The sequence below is a fragment of the Triturus cristatus genome, chromosome 10 (assembly GCF_964204655.1).
Source record: "Triturus cristatus chromosome 10, aTriCri1.1, whole genome shotgun sequence".
Lineage (NCBI taxonomy): Eukaryota > Metazoa > Chordata > Amphibia > Caudata > Salamandridae > Triturus > Triturus cristatus.
The window spans coordinates 891,039,368-891,061,292 of record NC_140593.1 but is presented as its reverse complement, the minus strand read 5'-3'; the positions used below and the strand labels follow the sequence as shown (position 1 = coordinate 891,061,292).

At 46.0% G+C, this 21,925-nt stretch overlaps 1 protein-coding gene across 2 annotated transcripts in view; it reads right to left on the bottom strand.

Moving 5' to 3' along the window:
* Nucleotides 1-21,925, bottom strand: part of LOC146796188 (unconventional myosin-Ig-like) — a 1,225,789-nt gene that overhangs the window by 803,668 nt on the left and 400,196 nt on the right. The window contains exon 14 of one of the 2 annotated variants that reach the window (XM_085628614.1): nucleotides 19,156-19,288. In XM_085628614.1, coding sequence (XP_085484740.1) covers nucleotides 19,156-19,288 — 133 coding nt within the window. The remainder of the gene's footprint in view (nucleotides 1-19,155; nucleotides 19,289-21,925) is intronic. The other variant, XM_085628615.1, reaches the window with a different exon arrangement.

Genomic DNA, 21,925 nt, shown 5'->3' with positions numbered 1-21,925 from the left:
AGGTACTCGCAAATTGCGCATGCAATTTCAAGGGTGCAAGGGTTCCAAAAGGACACCCTGTTGCTCCCCTGAAATGTGCATGTTTGCACATGTGGCACACATACATGCCCTAAGGGTATGTATCTGCGCCACATGGCACTTTGAAAAATGCAAAAAAGTGAATTTTTCTAGGAAATCGCAAATTACCAACTTGAAGTTGGTGGTAATTTGCGATTCCTTAAAGCAATATCGCAATTTGTGATGGCTACAAGAATAGCATTTAGGGAATCGCAAACAGCGATTCCCTAAATGCATTCGCAATTTAGGTACTCGCAAATAATACCCATATTGCGAAATCAAAATGTTTGATACATCTGAAAACCGATTTTTGCGTTTGCAAACGGGCCGATTCTGAGAATCGGCCAGTTTGCGAACACAAAAAGCGTTGATACATATGGCCCTTTGTCCATTCTGGTTGTTCCAGTGCTTCCGCAATAGGATTTGTACTCACGCGACCTTCAATTACGCCAATTGCATAGTTGCGTAATTTTTTCACTAAAAGTATGACGTTGACCCTGATAGCACAATTAATATATTGTTAGAAATATTTACATTTTTTTCCCCCATAAATATACAGAATTTCAAATTAACGGGAGTACATCGAGTGTTTACACCCCTTGACATCATGGAACAATGTGGTGGCATTAGTTGCCCACTGAGGAGCCTTTAGGACTTCAAATATTTGGGTTTATTTGATATGACTGATGAAAACGCGCTTTATAGAGCAGAATTTGAATAGAGTCCTCGAGCAGTTGAAATCGGATTGCGAGGATTGGCATAGGCTTTCCTTCTCCATAGGCAGTGTTTCGGTGTTCAGGAGTTTGACTCTACTGAAGTCCCACTATATTCTCCTAAACACCCCACACACGATTAATGACGACTACTTTAAGATAGTAGTAGCGGCCTTGTGAATGGTGCCCTGGGACTGAGGGGCACTACCACTGCTAGCAGGGCACAAGTCCTATAAAAAGAAGTGGGGAGACTGACTAAGTCGGACACTATGCAAGTGACATCATGACGCGTGCCATGACCTCACGACATAGCGCTTTAAAAGAAATAAAATAATGCTATTTAAATTATTTGTGTAAATACTGACCACCTCATCTGACAGGTCTTACAGTGTCTGCACCTATATACAGGGACAGAACTAAGGCAAATCATGCCTCCCTTAAGTACCTGTGAAGAAATAGCAAGCTGTCTGCCTTTGTTTCCCCTCCAGTGCATTTACATTTGAGTGTGAGGTTCCAGGATGCCTCCAGTCAGAATATTCAAACAAAAGGAGGCCTGATGGCCCCTTAACTTCGGCCTGGCTGGAGGTGAAAACAAGCATTTGCAATGCAATAGGTCTCGCATTTATAAGAGTTTGAGCTATTGGCATTGTAAAATTACAATGCCTTTCATTTATGTTTTGGTTTTAAAACAAATAAAAGGCATTGTCATTTACAATGTCAGTAGCATAAACTCGCATAAAAGCGGTGTGTGGAGTGCAGCAGTGTGCGGCGTGTAGCAGTGTGAGGCGTGCAGCAGTGTGCGGCGTGCAGCAGTGTGTGGCGTGCAGCAGTGTGTGGCGTGCAGCAGTGTGTGTCATGCAGCAGTGTGTGGCGTGCAGCAGTGTGCGGCGTGCAGCAGTGTGTGGCGTGCAGCAGTGTTTCGTGTAGCAGTGTGAGGCATGCAGCACTGTGGCGTGCAGTGGCGTGCAGCAGTGTGCGGCATGCAGCAGTGTGCAGCGTGCAGCAGTATGCGGCATGCAGCAGTGTGCTGCGTGCAGCAGTGTCGTGCAGCATGCAGCAGTCAGTAATGCAGCAGTGTGCAGCAGTGTGTGGCGTGCAGCAGTGTGCGGCATGCAGCAGTGTGCGGCGTGCAGCAGTGTGTGGCATGCAGCAGTGTTTCGTGTAGCATTGTGCGGAGTGCAGCAGTGTGCGGCGTGCAGCAATGTGTGGCGTGCAGCAGTGTGTGGCGTGCAGCAGTGTTTCATGTAGCAGTGTGAGGCGTGCAGCAGTGTGCGGCGTGCAGCAGTGTGCGGCATGCAGCAGTGTGTGGCGTGCAGCAGTGTGTGGCGTGCAGCAGTGTGTGGCGTGCAGCAGCATGCAGCAGTGTGTGGCGTGCAGCAGTGTGTGGCGTGCAGCAGTGTGTGGCGTGTAGCAGTGTGCGGCATGCGGCAGTGTGCGGCGTGCAGCAGTGTGCGGCGTGCAGCAGTGTGAGGCTTGCAGCAGTGTGAGGCGTGCAGCAGTGTGAGGCATGCAGCAGTGTGTGGCGTGCAGCAGTGTGAGGCGTGCAGCAGTGTCTCGTGTAGCAGTGTGAGGCGTGCAGCAGTATGCGGCGTGCAGCAGTGTGTGGTGTGCAGCAGTGTGTAATGCAGCAGTGTGTAATGCAGCAGTGTGCGCAGCAGTGTGTGGCGTGCGGTAGTGTGCCGCGTGCAGCAGTGTGCGGCGTGCAGCAGTGTGTGGCGTGCAGCAGTGTGTGGAGTGCAGCAGTGTGTGGCGTGGTTTGGAAACAACAAGAAAAGCGGACATCAAAGGAAGGGTGGGAGGGAACGAGCATATGGGGTGTGAGTTATAATGAAAGTTAATTGTTGTAAGAGGGGATGCAGGAAGTGAGGCCGAGCGCGCGCTGGCGAAAGCAGTCTGCTGCTTTCAAGTCCGATGCCAGATGCCAGCTTCGCGCTTGAATGCCTCACATGCACTGGCCATAAACCGCATTCCTACGGTCTTGTGCCCCTTACTAAATCTCTCTGAATGCGTGAGGCGGCGCACGCGCAGGAAGTAGCTGGTGGCAAATGGAATGCGCATGGTTGTGCGCGTAACCGCCACCCGATCCGCCTGGGAAGCCTTTGGGAGCATTTTATGAGGCTCCTACATAAGTCTCGCTGGGCGATCGCTTACGCGATAGCCTACGCGACAGCCAGGCGAGACCTAAAAAGCCCCCTTGCTGTCTGCACGTTGCTGCTGGGAATGGAAAGCAGACAACGTGCAGGCGCTGCTGAACCTGTCCAGGTGTCTTACACTGGGACAAGTTCAACATATTTCTGTGGGCCCAACTTCCTGGCAGGGGGGACGGCGTCCACCCCGTGAAAATAGTGGGTGGACGCCGTGTACCTGCGTGCACCCACGACTCGTGCCCTGACTGCTAGCCCCTCTGCAGAGGGGAGATTATGATGGAGTGAGAGTCTCGCCTGATATTAAAAGGCGATGCTGGACCTCGCTTTTATTGGTCTTGAGGGCGTAGATGCACCACTAAGGAGCCCATCCTTCAGTATACATAGAGACATCTTGGGAAAGAGAGGATACGTGGATACTAGGTAAAGGGGAGGAGTCTAAGAACATCCCTGAAGTGACGGTGATCCAAGGATGGAAAGCATTAACGCGGTGTCTGAAATGTGACAGACCATTCCTAAAAAGAAATGCGATGGTGCACTGCTCTTATCCCCGATGCTGCAAAACAGAAGGAATGTATAGGACAGGAAATGGATCTCGACACTGGGATCATGTGAGCGAGCTGGGGTCTTTAAAGAGTTTCAACAGGAGTTTGAATTGGCAAGGCCAGGGAGTTTCAAGTTTATTTTTAATTCAAGTGCGCAGTTAATTGAAACCTTCAAACTAAAGTACATTCATGTAAAAGAAGCTTTTAAAAGAAAGAAATCGTTGTGCAAGATGTCAATGTACAAGTGCAAAAGAGCAATGTGTGCATAATGGAGTCATTTTAAAGTGTATAATGTACAAAGTTTGTCCATATAAAAATGCCACAGTAAGGGCAGAGAGGAACAGATAAATAGGATTTAGGCGCACATCGTGGCACTATGCACCACATGAGGGTGATATGCCTGACAACACCTGTCTGGAGGACAGTCTTTTCATCACGCAGCCTGAAGGGCAAACTCGTTTCCCGTATACACTTCGGCAGATTAACAGCACAAATGATTGGAGCTGCCTAAGATCAAAATGTGACAAAGAAACAGGTACCATGAACTGTGCTGACTAGGAGAAGGCACTTGTTTACCCGAAAGAAGTAGAATAGGAGCCGGTTTTCGGTGGAGGATTTCAATATATTGCCGTATGCGTACTAAACGTATGTTCTGCTGTGTAAATTTGGCAGCAGAGCATATGCCTACACCCTGAAGTAAATGATGGTCTCTACACCACACCTTGTGGTAGTGTCCCCAAATAGTCGGGTGTACCCTCAAAGGCACCAAATTAACCAGAGCTTAACCCCTAGTAGTTTTGGCACAGAGCGGTTAGGCTTATTGTAGGACAATGAGTAAAGTATTTGCCCAAACTGTGCTGAAGTCAACATACAAAACAAAGAAAATCCCAAATCAAATTAGAAGAGTAGAGTACAGTTTTATGAACAAAACAACACAAAAATGACAACAATCCTATAAGGTGAACCAGAGATATTAATTTTTGAAGTTTTAAGCAGAAATAGTGCCGAAAAGCACAAAGCGCCAACCATAGTCACAGTAAACTGGGACCTGGGTGCAACTTGAATTTGGCCGCAATAAAACATAGGTTCGATACACCAACCAGGTTCTTTCTGGTCAAAGATTTTACCTTCTGATGTACTCCTTTAAGTCCAAATCCTTCACAGTAGTACACTTCTAAACCCACCCAGGACCTCAGGGAGGGCACTTGGAGACTCACAGATTGACAGGCGGACGCCAACAGCAGGGTTGCCACTGGTCAGCTGGGTACTTCCAGGAAAAGGCCTGTTGTAGTTGTATTCATGTAGCTTGAACCAGAGGTCAGCTTTATGACCCTTAGAGTACACTTATTTTTTCTGGGTACAAGAGGGAGCAGGCCCATTCCTTCAGGGCTCCTCTCAGCTTACAGATACACATTTGAAGAGTGCACGGCTACTCAGAAGAGTGTCCCGTAGCTAAATAGTCTCCATCTAACAGATCCAAAGACATCCCTAACCACAGAACAACCAGGTATTGAGTAATTTCTTACATATCGCCAGGTCAGTAACAGATCTGAGGGTTTCCGGGAGCAAGTTCCAATCTTGGGCGCCCAGGAACCTGAAGGAGCTACCTCCCGACCGGGCTCAGCGTATTCTAGAAACACAGGCCAGCCCATGGAGGATGACCTCAGAGTACTGGCAGGCATGTAATGGCTTATCTCTTTCTGAGATAGCCAGCGCCCCTGCCATGAAGAGCTTTGAGAAACAGTACCAGAGTCTTAAATCTGATCCTCTTTCTCATAGGAAGCCAGTGTAAAGCCTTCAGGTGCAGGGACATATAAGTTCTGGGCTTAAGCATAAGTACCAGTCTGGCAGCAGCATTTTGAAGATGATGGAGAATACATTCTGGGAGGCCTAGGTACAGGACATTGGTATAGTCCAGTCTGGAAGTAACCAACACCTGGAACACGGTTTTCCTAGTATCCAATGCCAGTAGTGGAAGGAATTTCCTCAACATTCACAGACAGCATGTCCAGTCCTCTTCTGATCTTTTGCAGGTCCAGGAAGAGTTCAGAAGTGGGTTTCTGGAGATGCCACATTTATGCTTGGCTAGTGACTGGAAATGACTCATTGGTACACCCTAACCAATGAGCTAAAAAATACCAGGGTCACCCCTACTCACTTTGGCCATTTTCAATGGGCCGATTGTTTTCGGCCACATTAAACTTAGGCTCTGAGGGTTGCGCATGTGTGTGGGGAGTGTTATCCTAGTGCCCTTCCACGTCTAACACTAAAATCCAGTTTGAGGCATTCACTTTACCAACAGTAAATCCAGAGGTAGGAGTCTGGTAGGACAAAAGCAAAGTCCTTCAGCAACTAGATAATGGATCTGCAAGAATTGTCTTGGTATCTAGTTTCCTGCCCTTTCAACTGTGCCCCAAGTGTTATATGTGAACCCAGCAGACATGTCCAGCAAGATTTGGCACTGTACTACAAAAAAGGATAACCATAGCCTCCACCCTACATATTTGGTGGAGTTCAGGGGAGTCATCTCTGTCAATTCAGGTCAGCCTGTTGTTTGCTCCTGGGAGGCATTTCACACCTATTCACACCTAGTCAAGGCTAACTACTAGCTGCGAGAAGCAAGAGAGTGAATGCAAAGTAGCCTCTTTGAACATCAGGTAAAGACAAGCTAAGTTTCCAAAAGCTACCTTTCCTTCATATTTATTAAAAATATGACTTCACCATTAAACTGAATTTTTTATTACTATTAGAAATAATTAATTCTTTCTGTAGCAGGACCCGTTCTCGAGATACAGTATTAGTATTAGTACAGTATTAGTATTTTAATCAGTACTCTGGTTTTCCTCATAGGACGCCTAGGCCGGCCACAGTGAAAATAGCTTTTGGGTGCTAGTCACTGTAAGGACATATTAGCTTTACATTGTGGGCTATAATGCCTACATAGTGGTGACTCATTGATACCTAAAAAAGTGGTTTTAAGATGTTGAAAAATTGTTTATTTTGACATGTCGCACTGCAGCTTTTTACACAGCTACTGTCAGTTGGCCTGAAGCCATGTTTGTCTGCCACTGTGGTGGATGGCACAAAAGGTAGCATTTAATTTACTTCCAGGCTGAATATACTACTACAATATACTAAGGACTTATAGGCAAATTAAACATGCCCATTAGGAGTGTGCCAATTTAACCATGTTTAAAGTGGGGACACAGGCACTTTACTACTGGTTAGCAGTGATAAAGTGCAGAGATTTATAAAGACAGAAAAAATATAGGGTTCAGCAGAAGGCAAAACATCCAGGGTGACCCTGCAGAAAAAGCTGTTTTCTCACAGGGGAGAATGATGATACTGGGAATATGGGAATACAAGGCCTTGCTGAAATATTCGAAAATACTCTGGAAAGTAGGGATTACTGGCATGGGAAGGCAAGATACTGCAAAGCTCTGGGGGAGTCATGGAGTACCAACATTCAGCACATGGTGTAGTGCCATGCCCTGGTGGCTGGGGACAGAGAGGATTACATATAGTACACTAAATATATTGTTTATTTATGTGATGGGTGGGAGCCATAGCGGTTCTGCCTACACATGTACAGACCTGATAATGTTTTTAAAATATAGAAAATACAACATTTCATAAAAAAACAATGCTTTATTGTATATTAGTAGGTTCTATTTGAGACCAAAGTATAGAAACCAGGATGGGATGCAAAATGGAAGTGGGGAGAAAGAAGTTACTTATTTGTATCTACAGTTATCCAGCATTGGTGTCTTACATAGATTATGTGGTAAAAAAAAAAGCAGTAAATAATGCTAAAATGACCATAGGCCATAGTAGCACAATCACTTTATATAAAAACACTCAAACTTTTGCCAATAAGGCGAATACCCTGAGCACTATTATCACCCTTGGAGGCAACCATAGGTCAGAATTTCAAAGCATTAAAGTGAAAGTGATAGAGCAATGAGACTTTGACTGTGGAGGAGGATTGATCGCACGTGGAGCCATGAAAGATACCAACCCTGAAGAACTGTAGTTACAGTAAGTAACTTGTTTTTTCTCCAACAATTGTATATTTCTGAAATTCACATGCCTGAATTACAATGGCTAGAAGTCCATAATACATTAAGAAGTAGGAAGCAGGCTCATTTTAATTAAATAAGATATACAGAATTGCTTGTCCCACTGGAGAGTGGAAGCCCATTATGGGCAGACTGAAGGGGACAAACATTTGGCCAGATTGTCTAATGTCTTTGGTCTTGCCAAGGTAGAATTTAATGCATTTGTGAACATCCAAAGAGTGCAGATATCTTTCACCATTGTAGGTAGGGTTTAGAAAGAAGGAACAAAGAATCACTGGTCATTGCGGTGAAAGTCTCAAGGTACTTGAACCTTGGGTTTGGATGCTGTACCTCCTTGTCTTGGAAGAACTGAACATTACTTGACAGTTAGTGTGCTCAGCTCACCCACTCTTCTTGAAGAGGTCAAGTAGAGCATTTTCCAAACAAAGAAGTTCAATTCTGTCTTGTGAATGAGTTCAAAGGTAGTGTCATGAGGCGTCCACAAGAGGACTTGGAAACTGCAGCTAGATGGACTTTGACGGAAGTATGTGTGAGGCCACATTTGGCAAGAGCCCAAAAATATGGCAATATCTGATAGGTTGCACTGCCTGCAGATTTTGGCTTTATTCATCACATCAGACTCATTATCTTTTTCACTTAGCGTTTAATGTCCTGGAAGCGATGGTGCGAGCGCTTCCATTAAAACATCCCTGCTGCTTTGGGGAATATCCAGGTGGCCAAACTCTCGGTTATCAACAGCCATACCTTGAAGTTCAGCGACTTCAGATCATGGTAGAGAATTTACCCCCTTGCCTATGCAGCATCTCCGGGTGGCCCTTCTATGTAACTGGAGGAGCCCTTAAGAGACATACAAGATTGGTTTACCAGTACTGCTTTGGCCACCCAGGAGCGAATGCTATTGGGTGGCTATTATAGCGACTGCTAATATTTTGCAAGGCTCAGTCGCCTTTATGAGAGCCCACAGAATCAGGTGAAGCAGTGGAAAAGCATACACAAAATGTTGAACCAGCTCTCTGAAATGGTTCACAAACAGATCTTTTTGAGGATGACCCCAGTGTTTCAACAGTTGCTATAACTGGTTGTGGTCTAGCTCCCATTTGAGACACTTTGAGAGAGTTCTGCTGAGAGCATTCACATGATTGGTGTAGAACTAGTAAGTGGTATGCTGTCACTTCGATGTTGCTATTGTCCAGTCCCCACAGCTGCTAGGCCTCCTCTAATAGAAGCTGAGCCGTTGCTCCACCATACTTCAAAATATAATGCAAGGAAGTTGTGTTGTCTGTTCAAATCAGGACTGTGGTGTTTAGCAGGTGTGGAAGAAATGAGTGGAGGCCCAGACGAATGGGTCAAAGTTCAAGGTTGTTTATGTGCAGACTGTTCTCAGCCTTGGACCATCTGCCTTTAGTGGTCAATTCATGCAGGTGTGCCATGCATTATTCCACTGAGGCAACTGTTATCATCAACATCTGACGGAGGCTGTGGACTCTGAAAGGACAGGCCTCTTGTAAGTTGGTGCGGGTTCCTCCACATAAACACCTTCTTTAACAGTGGGTGACAGACACTTTGTCGTCCCATGACCCTCCACTCCTCCACTGAAGGTCTAACTGCTCTAGAGGGGCTAATTCGGAGCATGAATGTAAGACTAAAGAGATGCAGGATGCTATGAGCTAGAGAAGTAACTTTGTGGGAACCTTTTCTGGAGTACCCTGACAGCCAGGGGTTACAGACAGGCCTTATATTGTGTGAATTACAACCATTTATCACTGGGGTCTGGGGGCTTAACCTTACTACTGGAACCAAAACCACAGCACAAAAGACACCTGCTTCACCCTTCACCATCAGGGAAGCAACGTTGAGTAGTCCACAGCTTACTCTAGGAGATAGTATGGAATAATTATAAGCTCAGAACTCAATAGAACATTAGATAGTCAATTAATAATTAACTGTCCTGCCAATAAGTCTAGTTTGGAAAACGAAAACTAGCACTTTATTCTACATGAGACAATACTGTACATAGCATTAGAGGACAATAATCATAAATAATCTTCGTAAATGTCAAAGCATCAGTTATCATGGAACAGTTCTCATTGGTATCTTTTGTGTTAGACCAACAATAGAAACAGAGAGTGTGAGGAGGCCAACTCGGCCTGAGCCTTACTGGTATGCATTTCCTCTTTCTCCTACTTCCTTCCCCCTCTAATAATGTCCTATTACTTACCGGTAATCTTCATTACTCCTGGTCCCGTAGTCCTTGTCCCATTCCTAACAAGTGGAGATTACTATCTCTGCGACAGAAAAAAAGAACAGGAGCATGCTGGGATACCTAACCCACTCCCTCCCGCTGGGAGTACATAAGCGGTACCAGCCCAGCATGCAGCCTGAAAATACCAAGCCAACAACCGGAAGGCCGGCCGCCAGGGAGGGAGGGAGGGAAGTAAGGAATGGGACGAGGACTACGGGACCAGGAGTAATGAAGATTACCGGTAAGTAATAGGACATTACCCCCAGGTCCCTCCGTCCTCGTCCCATTCCTAACAAGTGGAGAATACCAAAGCAGAGAACCCAGCCTTCCGGAACCCCACCAAAGCCAGGGGCACCAGACCGACAAAAACGGCACCCAACAGAAGCAGAAGGGAGCCCACAAGAAAGCGCAGGCAGGAGCTCACAACCAGCCACGCCCACAACCACGCCGACAGAGCCGAGACCCCAAAACAAGCAGGGGACGATCAAGAAAGGACCGCGAACGAACACAAGACCCCCCAGGCAAGCCCGAAGGAGAACCCGCACCCAGAAGCAAGTCCCAAGGGAACCCCCAGAGGGGCAGAAAGAGAAACCACCCCCCCCGAACCACCAGGGAAAGGGAGCCCCGGAGAAGCTGAAGCGCCCCAATGGAGCAACCCAGCCAGGAAGGGCAAACAACCCGGGAGAAAAACCACCCACCAAGGGAGAAGCCCACAGCCCCAGGCACCACCAAGCAGCCGCCCCAACAGGGACAAAACAGCACATCCCGGCTCAACGCTCAAGAGCGCACGAGAGCAGGCTGCACAGGGAGACAGGCCAAAGGCGCAGGAAGGAACACAGCAGGGCAAGACAGAGAGCGAACCCCCCAGAGCAGGGAAGAAGGCGACCCACAGCCGGACCAACCCACAAAATACCACACCAAGAGGTGAGGAGAAGGAAGAGGAGAACGAAGAGGCACGCCAAACTCAGAGAAACACCGAACGCGACCAACCACAGGACCAACCCCAACACACCAGGGGAAGCCACACGCAGAGCCGCAAAGACCGAAGAGGGAGGAACCAGACAAGAAAACAGGCACCGACCCAGAGCAACAACCAGGAAGAAAGGGGCCAAGGAATCCAGACAAGTTTAGTCCTCCTTTGGCTGGCAGTGCCTGCGACCGTTGCTCATCAGTTGAGGCAGCGCCACTCAATAGGTGCGCATCTGAAACAGCTCCACGGGTAGTAGCTTCGAAATATAGGCCCGGCCAAGCCATCAGAGTCGTACTTGGCAAAACCGGGACAGTGCTCAGTGCCTTTAGGCCACAATGGCAACGTCGACAACATTTGAGAGAAGGATGCGCCGGGGTCGGATGCATGAGGTGCTGGAGGTCCTGCATCTGGGATTGTATGTCAGGCCGAAAACCCATAACTCAAACAAGCTAGGTGCCCAACTCAGGTTACAGTAGTAAATCTGGTGCAGTTTCTCTCACTATTGGGAAGCTTCTCTAGGTGCTTGTAGTTTCTTTGTTGTAAGAGTGCTGAGTGTAGTATGACGCCCTTTAGCGCTCCGGTGCTTCTTAGTGCTACATGTCACAGCATAACTCCCACCCGCTGGAGTCCCACAACATCCTCAGGGTCGGGTGTATCTGTGGCTGCCTATGGTATTAAGGCAGCCTGGGTCCGCAGATCTCATCATAGGCACAGCGGTGTAGATGGCTCCATGCGTAGCAGAGGTAGTATCAATCTGTCTCACTTTTCAGCTCCTCACACATTTTTATTGTCCACGGGCACCTCCAAGGCCCCTTCTCAGCAGTATGTCTGTTCTCTCCCTCAGAGCAGTCCCAGCAGCCACTCCTGGCAGACTGGTCAAAGTTTCCACAGGTTATCGGTCCCAAACCTAGCAAGAGGTGTTGGCGGTAGATACTCCAACCCATGAGCTCATAGAGCTTTTTAATCCTAACTGTGGAGACCATAGATTCAGAAACAAAATCTGGACATGATGACTATACATTTCTGTCCCATCTTTATACCAAAGCAGCAGGGAGAAGTTGTGGAGTAAAACTGTCACTTCTGAGTCTGTATTTTTTGCAGTCTTGTCCTTTTGCCCAGTCTTCTCGGACTAATCAAGCCAAAGACTTTGCCTTGAAGTGTAAGCAGGATGGTGGAGTGAAGTTGGGAGTCAAGCAAAGCTACCCACTTATCTAACTGTTAACCTGTGGGAGGTCCACAGCAAAATCTGAAATTGTCCCTCCCACTTGAAAGAAATGGTGTGTGACCAGCAGAACAAGAACGTTATGCTTTGTGTGGCGTTGTGGGATGCTGGCCTCGTATATGACGTCCACTAATGTAAGTGGGCACCTTGCAACAGTCCAGACAACCCTTATGGTGATTTAAGAGGCCTCAGACAACCTTAGAAAGCTCTCTAAGTGGTAGCTGTGGAGAGCAGCCTTCAGGCTTAGTCTTGAAGAGTGTAAAGCAGCTTGTTTCACCAGAATGTAACCTTATGGCATAGATTAAATGAAAGAGAACCACGCAAGGTATTTATGAAAATATGTATTTATTATATAATACTCTCTAGTACGTTCCAGTATCTCCCACATGGAGTTATACACAAAACACACAATACTATAACAAAGAAATCACAGTAAACAGCATTAATACACAGTGGATCCCTGGGGGGGGGGGGGGGGGGGGGGGACCGAACCATACACTTAAAAAGTGGTATAAGAACCATGACTTGAGTCAGGACAATTTTGAGAGGACATAGAATTGCTGGGAACACAATAAACCACCCAAGGTGAGTAGATAGGGTCCCCACAGAGAGCGTGTGCAGTGTGAGTGCACAACCACGTTATCCGTACAAGTCTATGTGCAAGTCGCAGTTGGATTTTTTAAGATTAAGGACCCTTCCCAGTGGACCCTGAATAAACCCTGTGGAGGACAGGAGGTTGGAGAGCCACCCCATCCTTGGATTCCATGGTACTCAAGTTACCTATCCCAGGGAAGCCGGGTGCATAGGTGTGAAGTAGCGTTGGGAACGGCCGTCGAACAAAATAGAGGACTTCAGGAAAGTTCAGCTGCTGGAAGAGGAGAAAGTGTCCATGGGAATCCAAATGTGGATTCTTGATGAAGAGTACCTGAAAGCAGAGGGAACAGAGTCTGCGCCACTTGAGAGTGACCAGAGGCTTGGTAGACGAATGCCCACCAATGTGGGGTGCTTCAGGATAGATGTCAATGATGTTGACTCTGCAACTGTGGGTACCAGGCAATGCTGATGATGACCAGGAGCCGGATACGAGCTGTTCTACAAAGGATGTCGAGTGCTGAGTGGTCTGTGTCCGACGGGAGCACGAACTAGCCTTGGCAACAGCAACCCACGCAGGAAGTCAAGAAGTTGCAGGAAGAGAACCAGCAAGGTTCGGGAGACTCACCATAAGCAGGGTGTCAGGGCAAGCCCAGAGCAGTTGGGAAAGCCCAAAGAAGAAGTAGTTGACCCTCCACAGGACCCACAGGTCAAAGACACTGGAGTCGCAGGAGGACCTCGGGCGTTGCAAAACAACAGGCCATGGAGTACACGGTATAATGTGGGTGAAGATCTTTGCAGGAGAAGTTGCCTGAGGTTGGGGCTACTTAGAGCCTAATGCACTTGCTGCAAAAACCCTCAACAAGCATTTGCACATGCAAAGGTACGCAGTGCACAGGGGTTCGGGTATTGCAGCCCCCACAAGGGATTCTGACCTCAAACTGGGTGAGAAGGCAGCTCAGACCTGGTGAGACATAGAAACCCACTACCTTTGTTGTTGAACACTTCAGAGCCCATAGGAGCTCGGGATCAGCAGACCGGTTAGCAGTGTTGTGGTGCCGGCGAATGCAATGGGAGTGACTCCTTCACTCCAAGGGAGATTGTCTTCAGGTGTCTTGGATGCTCCACAGGCCCTACAAGGATCCTGTATGGTGCATGGGCACAGACGAGGCAGCAGACTGAGAGGGAGACGAAGTCAGGCCCAAACAAAGTCCAGAGTGCCCAGACGGTCGAAGTGCAGTAGTTTCAGTTCTGAATCTTATTCACTACGAATATAGGGACCTACACACAGGTAAGCCCTTAAGTAGCACTCACAATAGGTAGCCCACCAAATAACACTATAAATTGGGCACTATTCTCTTTTGAAGGTATATCACTAGTAATTCCTTTTTGTTAAATAACCCTCACACACTCTAATAGTGTCATGCTTCATCATCAGGTTCACAATGACTCCTAAAGGTCAGGGTGGGCTCGACCATATCTCAGGGAGCACTTAAAAGAATAGGTGAGGGGGTTTACGGATTTAAAATCCTCCGGAAGCTCCAGGTATCCCTTTAATAGCGGAGTTTATGGGGATATTAAAACGAAGGAAAATTGAGGTCGTGAGGATTTAATGGTCCCATGACCCTAGTGTCAATGCCAACATTTTTCAACCTGTAACCTACGGCCCCTATGTGTACTAGGCTATCTTCAGAGCAACAAAGAGATTACCTCCCTGGTTCAAGGTAAGTAACTCACGCAGTGCAGGTAGCTGTACCCAATTATCAGGTCCTGGGATATACTTATCCTGGATCCGGAATGTCAGCCTTTTGCCATCCCGCCTAAAAGTACATAACAATAACTCACTGTTTGTAAGCATATCCAATTTCAGCTGCGCCACCTCCCCACTGGACACTAGTGTCTTAGAAGAGATCTGCGCACGTATGTCCAAAATATTACATACATTGTTGTTCAGAAAGTAGTGATGCCAGTGGAAAACATGCATCCCCCACAGACCACCATGCCATCGGTATTTGAGAAGTACACATCTACCATATTGAAAACTTGAATCTTGGGCTAATCGTTTGACCTGCCTCTCTGCCATGCAGCCATGCACAATCAACACTACAAACACCAAAGTAAGTGAAAGTGTTGGAAAAGTTAACAGTAAATTACACCCAAAGTTGGACCCCGTTTCCGCATGCTGAAGGTCACTGAATAATATGTGTTTTTTACCTAACTAAGGTAGACTACATGTGTCTCGTAGGAATGCGGAGTGAGGGGTAGTCCTGTAGTCAAACACTGTCAAGTTTGACCAGGCAAACAAGTAAAGAAAACAAATAAAAATGAAGAAAGATAAACATTTTAAGCGTCCATTGTTAAAAGGCAGTTTCAGAATCACCCGACCGGAGCGGGCTCATCCACACGCATTTGTTCACAATTTACTCACGCCGTCAAAGATCCTAGTCCCACTCCAATACGTATTAGGGTCCACATCTCCCGGTTTTTAGAGAACCAGAACAAGGAGCAGCATGTGTCTTTTATCTCCCCGTGAGCTACAGTGTGTACACGATCGGCCACTGATAAAGCCACACCCATGTTACCGCATGTAACGTCAGGTCAGGGTGTAGGATGTTTGAACTGCAAATATCCTAAGGATGATGGTAATTGTAGTTCAAGGCCTGCTATTTGTGTGATGGTTATTAAGAGTGTTCTTGAATGACGCAAAAAATTTCAGTTTTTGTCCTTGTTGGGGTATAGGATGTATTGGTAGTGGGTTATTAATTACTAGCGGATGTCAAGACAAGTCCAGTAGTAAAACGGATATGTGACCCCAAATCGAACTACAAAAATCCCACAATACCTGGGACTTGTAGTTCAAGATTTACTACTCGTGTGTTGAAAAAAGCCCGCAAAATGACAAAGAACGTCTGTTTATAGTACTTGCTGGGTAATAGGAAATATTGGTGGTGGGCTATTTGTTATTACTATTGGGTGTCAGGAAGTGACCAATAGTCAAACGTATGTAAGTGCCCAAGTCATGAAACAGTGTTCCTTATTCTATATACAAACACAACTCTATGTTGTAACATTGAAGGTAAATGCTGTTGGTAGGCCAAGACTGTCCCCCCAAGTAAGTGGTGATCATGGAGACATGGGAAATGCCCTATTTGTGTATTAGTTGGCCCCATGGGATGAAGTCATTGAGGCCTAGCTAATGGATCTTGAGGCGATACACCCATCTCTGCTCCTTCTCCAACAGTCTCTTGGACAGTCCTGGAACTACCCTGACTTTCTCAGTTACAGTCCATTGGTCCATTGAAGATCATTGTCTGAATGTTGCATTTCCATATAATGAGACGTGAGTCTGGTAGCTGTTACACCTCTGCATATAGTGCTTCTATGTTCATTGATACGTACTTTGACCTTTCTAGTGGTCATACCTATGTGTCGGTTTTTGCAGGGGCATGTGATCATATAGATGATGTTCTCAGAGTTGAAGTTAGTATGGTAACGTTGTTCCCACATCCGTGGTAGTCCCACGTCAATCTGGACAGTATGCGTTGTAAATTGGCATACAACACATGAGCCACATGGGTAGTGCCCCGTTGCCTGGGGTTGGTTCCACAGGGTTAGTTGCTTGTTCTTGTGGGGTTTTCAGTGCTTAATTTGAGCTAGTGCTTTCCGGTGCTCAGCACCAGCACTTAATTGGTTTCCGATGCTCAGCACCGGCACCTAATTGTCAACACCATATTTAGAACAGCCTACCAAAAGGTTGCGCTGCTCATCTAATTAAGAGATGAGCAGAAGAACGGTTGTTTAGGAATACAATATACATTAAAATTGCTCATACCTGCCTCCCCAGCCATTCCTTTAGCTTTGAGGACCTGGAATAATCTGAACTGTTGCATTGACATTCGAAAGAGATGGTTACTAGGTGTTTTGGTAGCAATGACAAGGGCGATGGGTGGTGCAAGCTGCAGTGGCCTCCTGGTCAGTGCCCTGGCACTTAATATTTTACAAATTAGGGACTGGGGGTTTCTATATGTCGGTGTGGACCAAGGAATTTATTAGGCTCCTGTTACGTTTGAATGAAAAAATAGGTTTCTTGAATTTCAGCTGGTTAGATGTATGTTCCACTTGCTGTTTATGATCTTTTTGATTGCTTTAGATAATGAGTTGAATGTGGTAACGCATATCAGAGAATTGGTTTCTTTTTTGGATGTTGTTTCCAGCAGAGCAGTGCGAGGAGTATTACAAGATCTTTTTTGTGCCTGTTCTATTATCCTTTTAGTATAGGCTTTTTCTTGGAATTTTCTGGTAAGCTTGACAGCTTCATCTTTGTAGGTACCAAGTCTGAACAGTTTCAGCAAATTCTTAAAAACTGTCCCACAGGGAGATTCACTTTCAATGCGCGTGGATGAGCACTATTGAAGTTTAGCAGGCTATTTCTATCTGTTGGTTTAGTGTAGAGAGTACTCTCCAGCCTCCCACATCTGGCAATGATATTCACATCCAGTGGGTGCTCACATAGGGCGTGCTGCGGGGTGGCGGGGCGGGGGAGGGGCAGGGTGGGGGTAGCAAACACGGACATACTGCGGAACGGAGGAAAGTAATTATTATGTTCCTCCGTTCCATAGTATGTCCGTGTTTGCTCCCCCGCCCCACCGCCCCGCAGCACGCCCTATGCCAGCCGCCACTGTTCACATCCAGGAACGATATTTTTGAATTATGACTGGACATGGTGAAACAAAGGAATGGATTCAGTTGGTTAATCCATACTCCAAAGGCTTCTGTGCTCTCCTGATCACCATGCCATATAATGAGGATGTCGTTGATATACCTCAGCCAACTACGGATATGATTGGAATGTGGATAATCAATCCATATATGTTCTTCTTCCAGATGGCTCATCTATAGGCACACAATTCAGGGGGGGGGGGCAAAAGTACTGCCCCTAGAAGTCCTGTGCTCCTGCAATTAGAGCGATTCTTCAAACCTGAAGAAGTTCTCAGTCAGAGCATATGCATGAGTGTCATAATCCATTCAACAGGTGCTTGCCAGGGCCACTCTTGTGTGCGTAGCATGTTCTCAATGATCCGTAGGCTCTCCTCCTGCGGGATGCTTATATATAATGCTTCCACATCCAAACACATCATTTCTTGTGTAGGGTCATATTACAGATTGGATAGGAGGTGAAAGAGATGTTTAGTGTCCTTAACAGATGACCTGATCTGTGTAACAAGTGGTCGTAGAAACCAGTCAGTGTACTGGGAGAGGGGTTCTAGGACTAAACCTATCACGGAGACAATCGGTCTTCCAGGTGGGGGGACCCTACCCTTGTGGATCTTCAGGAAAATGTAGAACAGTGGAGTCCTCGGGTGCGTAGTATTCAGGAACTCCATCTCATTCTTGGATATCCACTCCCTTTCCAGTGCTCTACTAGTGATCTCAGATATTTATTTCTGTAGACGTGTGGTGGGGTCCTTTGAAGTTATTTTATAAAGTATTTCATCTGAAAGTAGGATAAGGCATGATTCTCTGTAACTGTCTAGATCTTGAATAACAGTTGCTCCGCCTATATCTGCTGGTCTTATCACAATGTTGGGCTTGTTGCTTAATGATCTTAAAGCTTTTCATTCTTTTCTGTTGAGATTATTGAAAGCATCCCTCCTAGGTTGTAGTTAGTGGAGATTTAGGAGGAGGAAATGATAGTAACAAAATCATACTGAAATTGAGTCTAATCAAGTACCTTTTCCAAGAAAATTGAATCAGGAATTTCTCGAATTTCTCTGTGGAGGCAGCAGCTGAAGGTTTTCTGACATGCCAAAAAAGGATCTTGTGGAATTTGGAGAGGATTCCCTTTGAATTGGGACGTTGAAGGATTTAGATGACATGATGAGGATTTTGTATAATTTTCTTAATTTTTATAATTTTAGATCGAAGTTAGACTCTTTTGTTCTTCCTCCATTCATTCTGTTACACAATTACATACTTTTTTTTTTTACAGATTTTTATATAGCGAGAACTTGACCTGAATCGGGTATCGGAGCGTTTTACATAGCACCAGTTGCATTACATTAGTACACAAATTATTGATAAAATGTTTAGGCCAGGATTAGAACGCTGGTACTCAGGTAGCCAAGGGATGCAATTTAGTCATCTCAATGCCTTTCCAGAAGTAGATGTTTGTTCCTTACAAGATGTTCTTAATAGTCAAGGGCTTAGTTACTTTTGGCGAGGGAAAGTTACAGGATTTGTCCTCTGAAGCAGCACATACATCTAAATCCTAGAATAGTCTGCTAAACTTTTCTAAGATGGATAAAAGGTACAACTGAGTTCGATCACACCATGCCAAGACACAATTCAGTTTGTAGGGTGGCTGTCTGCCTGCCAAATATGTAATTCTCTAGGTTACCATTACTTACCTGGTCAAAGGAAATGAAGGCATGCAACGCTATTTGCACTATTTGTGTATGTTTTCAAGATGCATCATAATCATGGATTACATTTCTGTCTGTCTATGAACAACTTTTTAATCCTCATTCATGGCTGGACACATTCATTAGTAAGAAGAATGAAGCAAGCCAGGTCTATGCAACCAGTCATTTACCTTGCATGCTAGGTTCTCGACCAAGGCTATCATAGAGTTCTTGAAGAGGGTGGCAGCAGTCAGGGGTCGCTTGGTGACCTCTGCGATGTGCAGCTTCCCCTCTGGCCACATCTCCCGCAGGACAGGGTCACTGCTATGAAGTAAAAGAAAAGCTAGTGAGGACATGTCACAAAGCAGCACACTATTCTGGATAGCTATGGGTTGCTGCCATTTTATCAGAGAGAGACTGGCCTACAGCAGGGAAATGGGGCGTTTTCAAATTCTTAGTGGTCCAGCAGTTATGAACTAAAAGTGGTCACTTGATATGCACATCCTCAACTTTAGATTTGGTGCAGCTCTGTTGGTCGTACGAGATGTGTCACAATCCTGGAATAAAACTCTGGTGATTCACCCGACCAGTCTTACCAGATCTGGGGCCAGTAGTCAGGACACAAAGGGCCCACTATCATCAGAACCATGGCCATAGCAGCATAATCTTTGACAGTCAACCTATCATAGATATTTGATCAAAGGGCATTAAACTACATAGTGTTAGAGGGAGGGAAAAAATATCATGCAGTGACAAATTATTATTTGTATTTTTGCCAGCAAAGATAGTTGTATCCCTGGAGACTTCTGAGTAGGTTACATAGGTCTGATGAAGAGGTCCAAAAGTAATGAGTGAGACCCCAAATGACTTACGTGTCTAGTGCAGTGAGATGTACATTTAAGGGAGAATTATTTTCCCTGAAGGCATTTCTGAGAGAGGGGACGCAACAGACCCTATTAGAGTGAAGTCAACTGGTCAAACTCACTATGTTTGACACTCATTTTGACACACATAACTTCAAACACTCTCGTCTCACTCACGAGCCTGAATGTTTTTCTTCTAACTTGCCTCAACAGTCTTTCTCACTCTTGGCTTTTTGAAAGTTTACACTGAAACATTTTTAGGTTGAGTCTAGGAAGTGCATGCTCTGTCTCTTCAAGACATGTTGTATTCCCTCTGTGGGCTTACAGCCCACCCATTGCCTTTTTACTTGTCCCTTAGATTGTCGTTTAAAAATGCTTGCTTGCTAGTGGGTAATCCTTCTTCTTTGTCCCTCCTCTTTGTGTTTAGTTTCCTCCCACAGAGCACTGCCCAATTACTGTTAACATTACGCTTTTGTGTTTATGTGTTAATTTGGGGAACTATTTTTATTTTTTATTCCTGCTTTTGTCACGGTTTGTCCGTCTTCAGTGGTTCGCTTCGGTGCCCATCAATTAATCTTGCCGTCCTGTTTAAATACTGAGATGGAATGTCAGATGCTTCAGACGCTTTTTTCAAACTCGCCTCTTTAATTTTCTCTGATTTCAAAGTGCGATAATTTCCTTCAAATCCTCCCGCTTCGCTACTTGTTTCTTGAGCTAGCCTCGGTCACTAGACCTTCAGCAGCCCAACTTTGCAGCACAGTTAAGAGGAAGGCTTGGGAAACTCCTGTCGCATTTTCTCTGATGCTTGTTTATATAATGTGAACTCAAGCGACCCGAAGGTGTTGGAGCGCTTTACACAAGTGCTAGTTACATTGCACAAGTCAGATTTATTTTTGGGGGCATTTTTATAGAGCACGAATTCGACTGACCCAAAGGTATTGAAGCGCTTTACAAAAGCCCCAGTTACATTGCACAAGGTCAGGTTAATTTGTTTTGTTTTTAGGAGCACAGAGATTAAGTGATGCCGACGCCACTCCTTTTAATTCATTATTTCCCATACACCTACAAATGGGAGCAGCATTTGTCCCTCCCACCTACTCTCATGTTGCTGCAACCCCGTGCTGCCTCTTCCTGTTGCCCTCTTCCTCTCAGAGCTTTAATTTCAAAGCACATTCACAGCAGTCCCATGTAGCGTACTGGTAGCATAGCAGTAATGCTGAAATAAGACACACTCACCAGAGGTTCAATGAGTGGTTTTCAAAACTGGTCTCAAATGATTCACACAGGCTTTTAATTAACTCTCTGACGTGACGTCAGACTGCACCACCATAACTTACTCCCATGGGGATTCTTCCCATTTCCCCCTCCAAACTTACATTAGAGTCTTCATGCTTACTTATGGTACTGAAGCTGGTGCTTGATCAGGCTCAGTCACACACAGAGTCATTACATCGCTGGGGTGGTTCTGGGTTGGGTCGCAGGTCATATCACCCTCTACCACTTCTGGCAGAGGGCTCAGGCATGGACCTCCCAGTACCAGGCAGGCAGAATGCTGCTTGGTTTGGTACACTGGATGTGAGAGTTGGGCTGGCAGAATTCTGTGAATTCGCAAACACTTGAGGTGGGGACGCTTCCCAGGGATGGATGGCACCTCTGGGATCTTGGTCACTTTTGTTCTCACTGACAGATTTGCTTTCTGCCGAAGTGGGTCATCTTCCCAGGAGTCAAGCGTGGGCGATTGGGGGGCTCTCTTGAGATGGGATACATTCCTCGTGACACTCTCCGCTCCTCTTTCGGCAGTCACCATCGTGCCTTTGAACTAAGTGACAGTTCACAGAGTGATCTCAAATTGTAGGTGGAATTTGCCACCAGGATGGTGGTCTTTCAGTAGAACTTTGCCTCTTAATTTGAGAGTACTTGGTTTGGCTCAATGTTTCTATGAGGCATAGTCATTGTTGTGGGCTCTTCCAGAGTCAGAGGGGTTTGGTGGATTTGGTAGGTCACCCATACAGGATGATGGGGGATTGTATCAGTCATTGTCCTTCCAAAGCACAGCTTGCTCGGGGGAATGCCTGTTGTGGAGTGTGGCGTGAGTCTG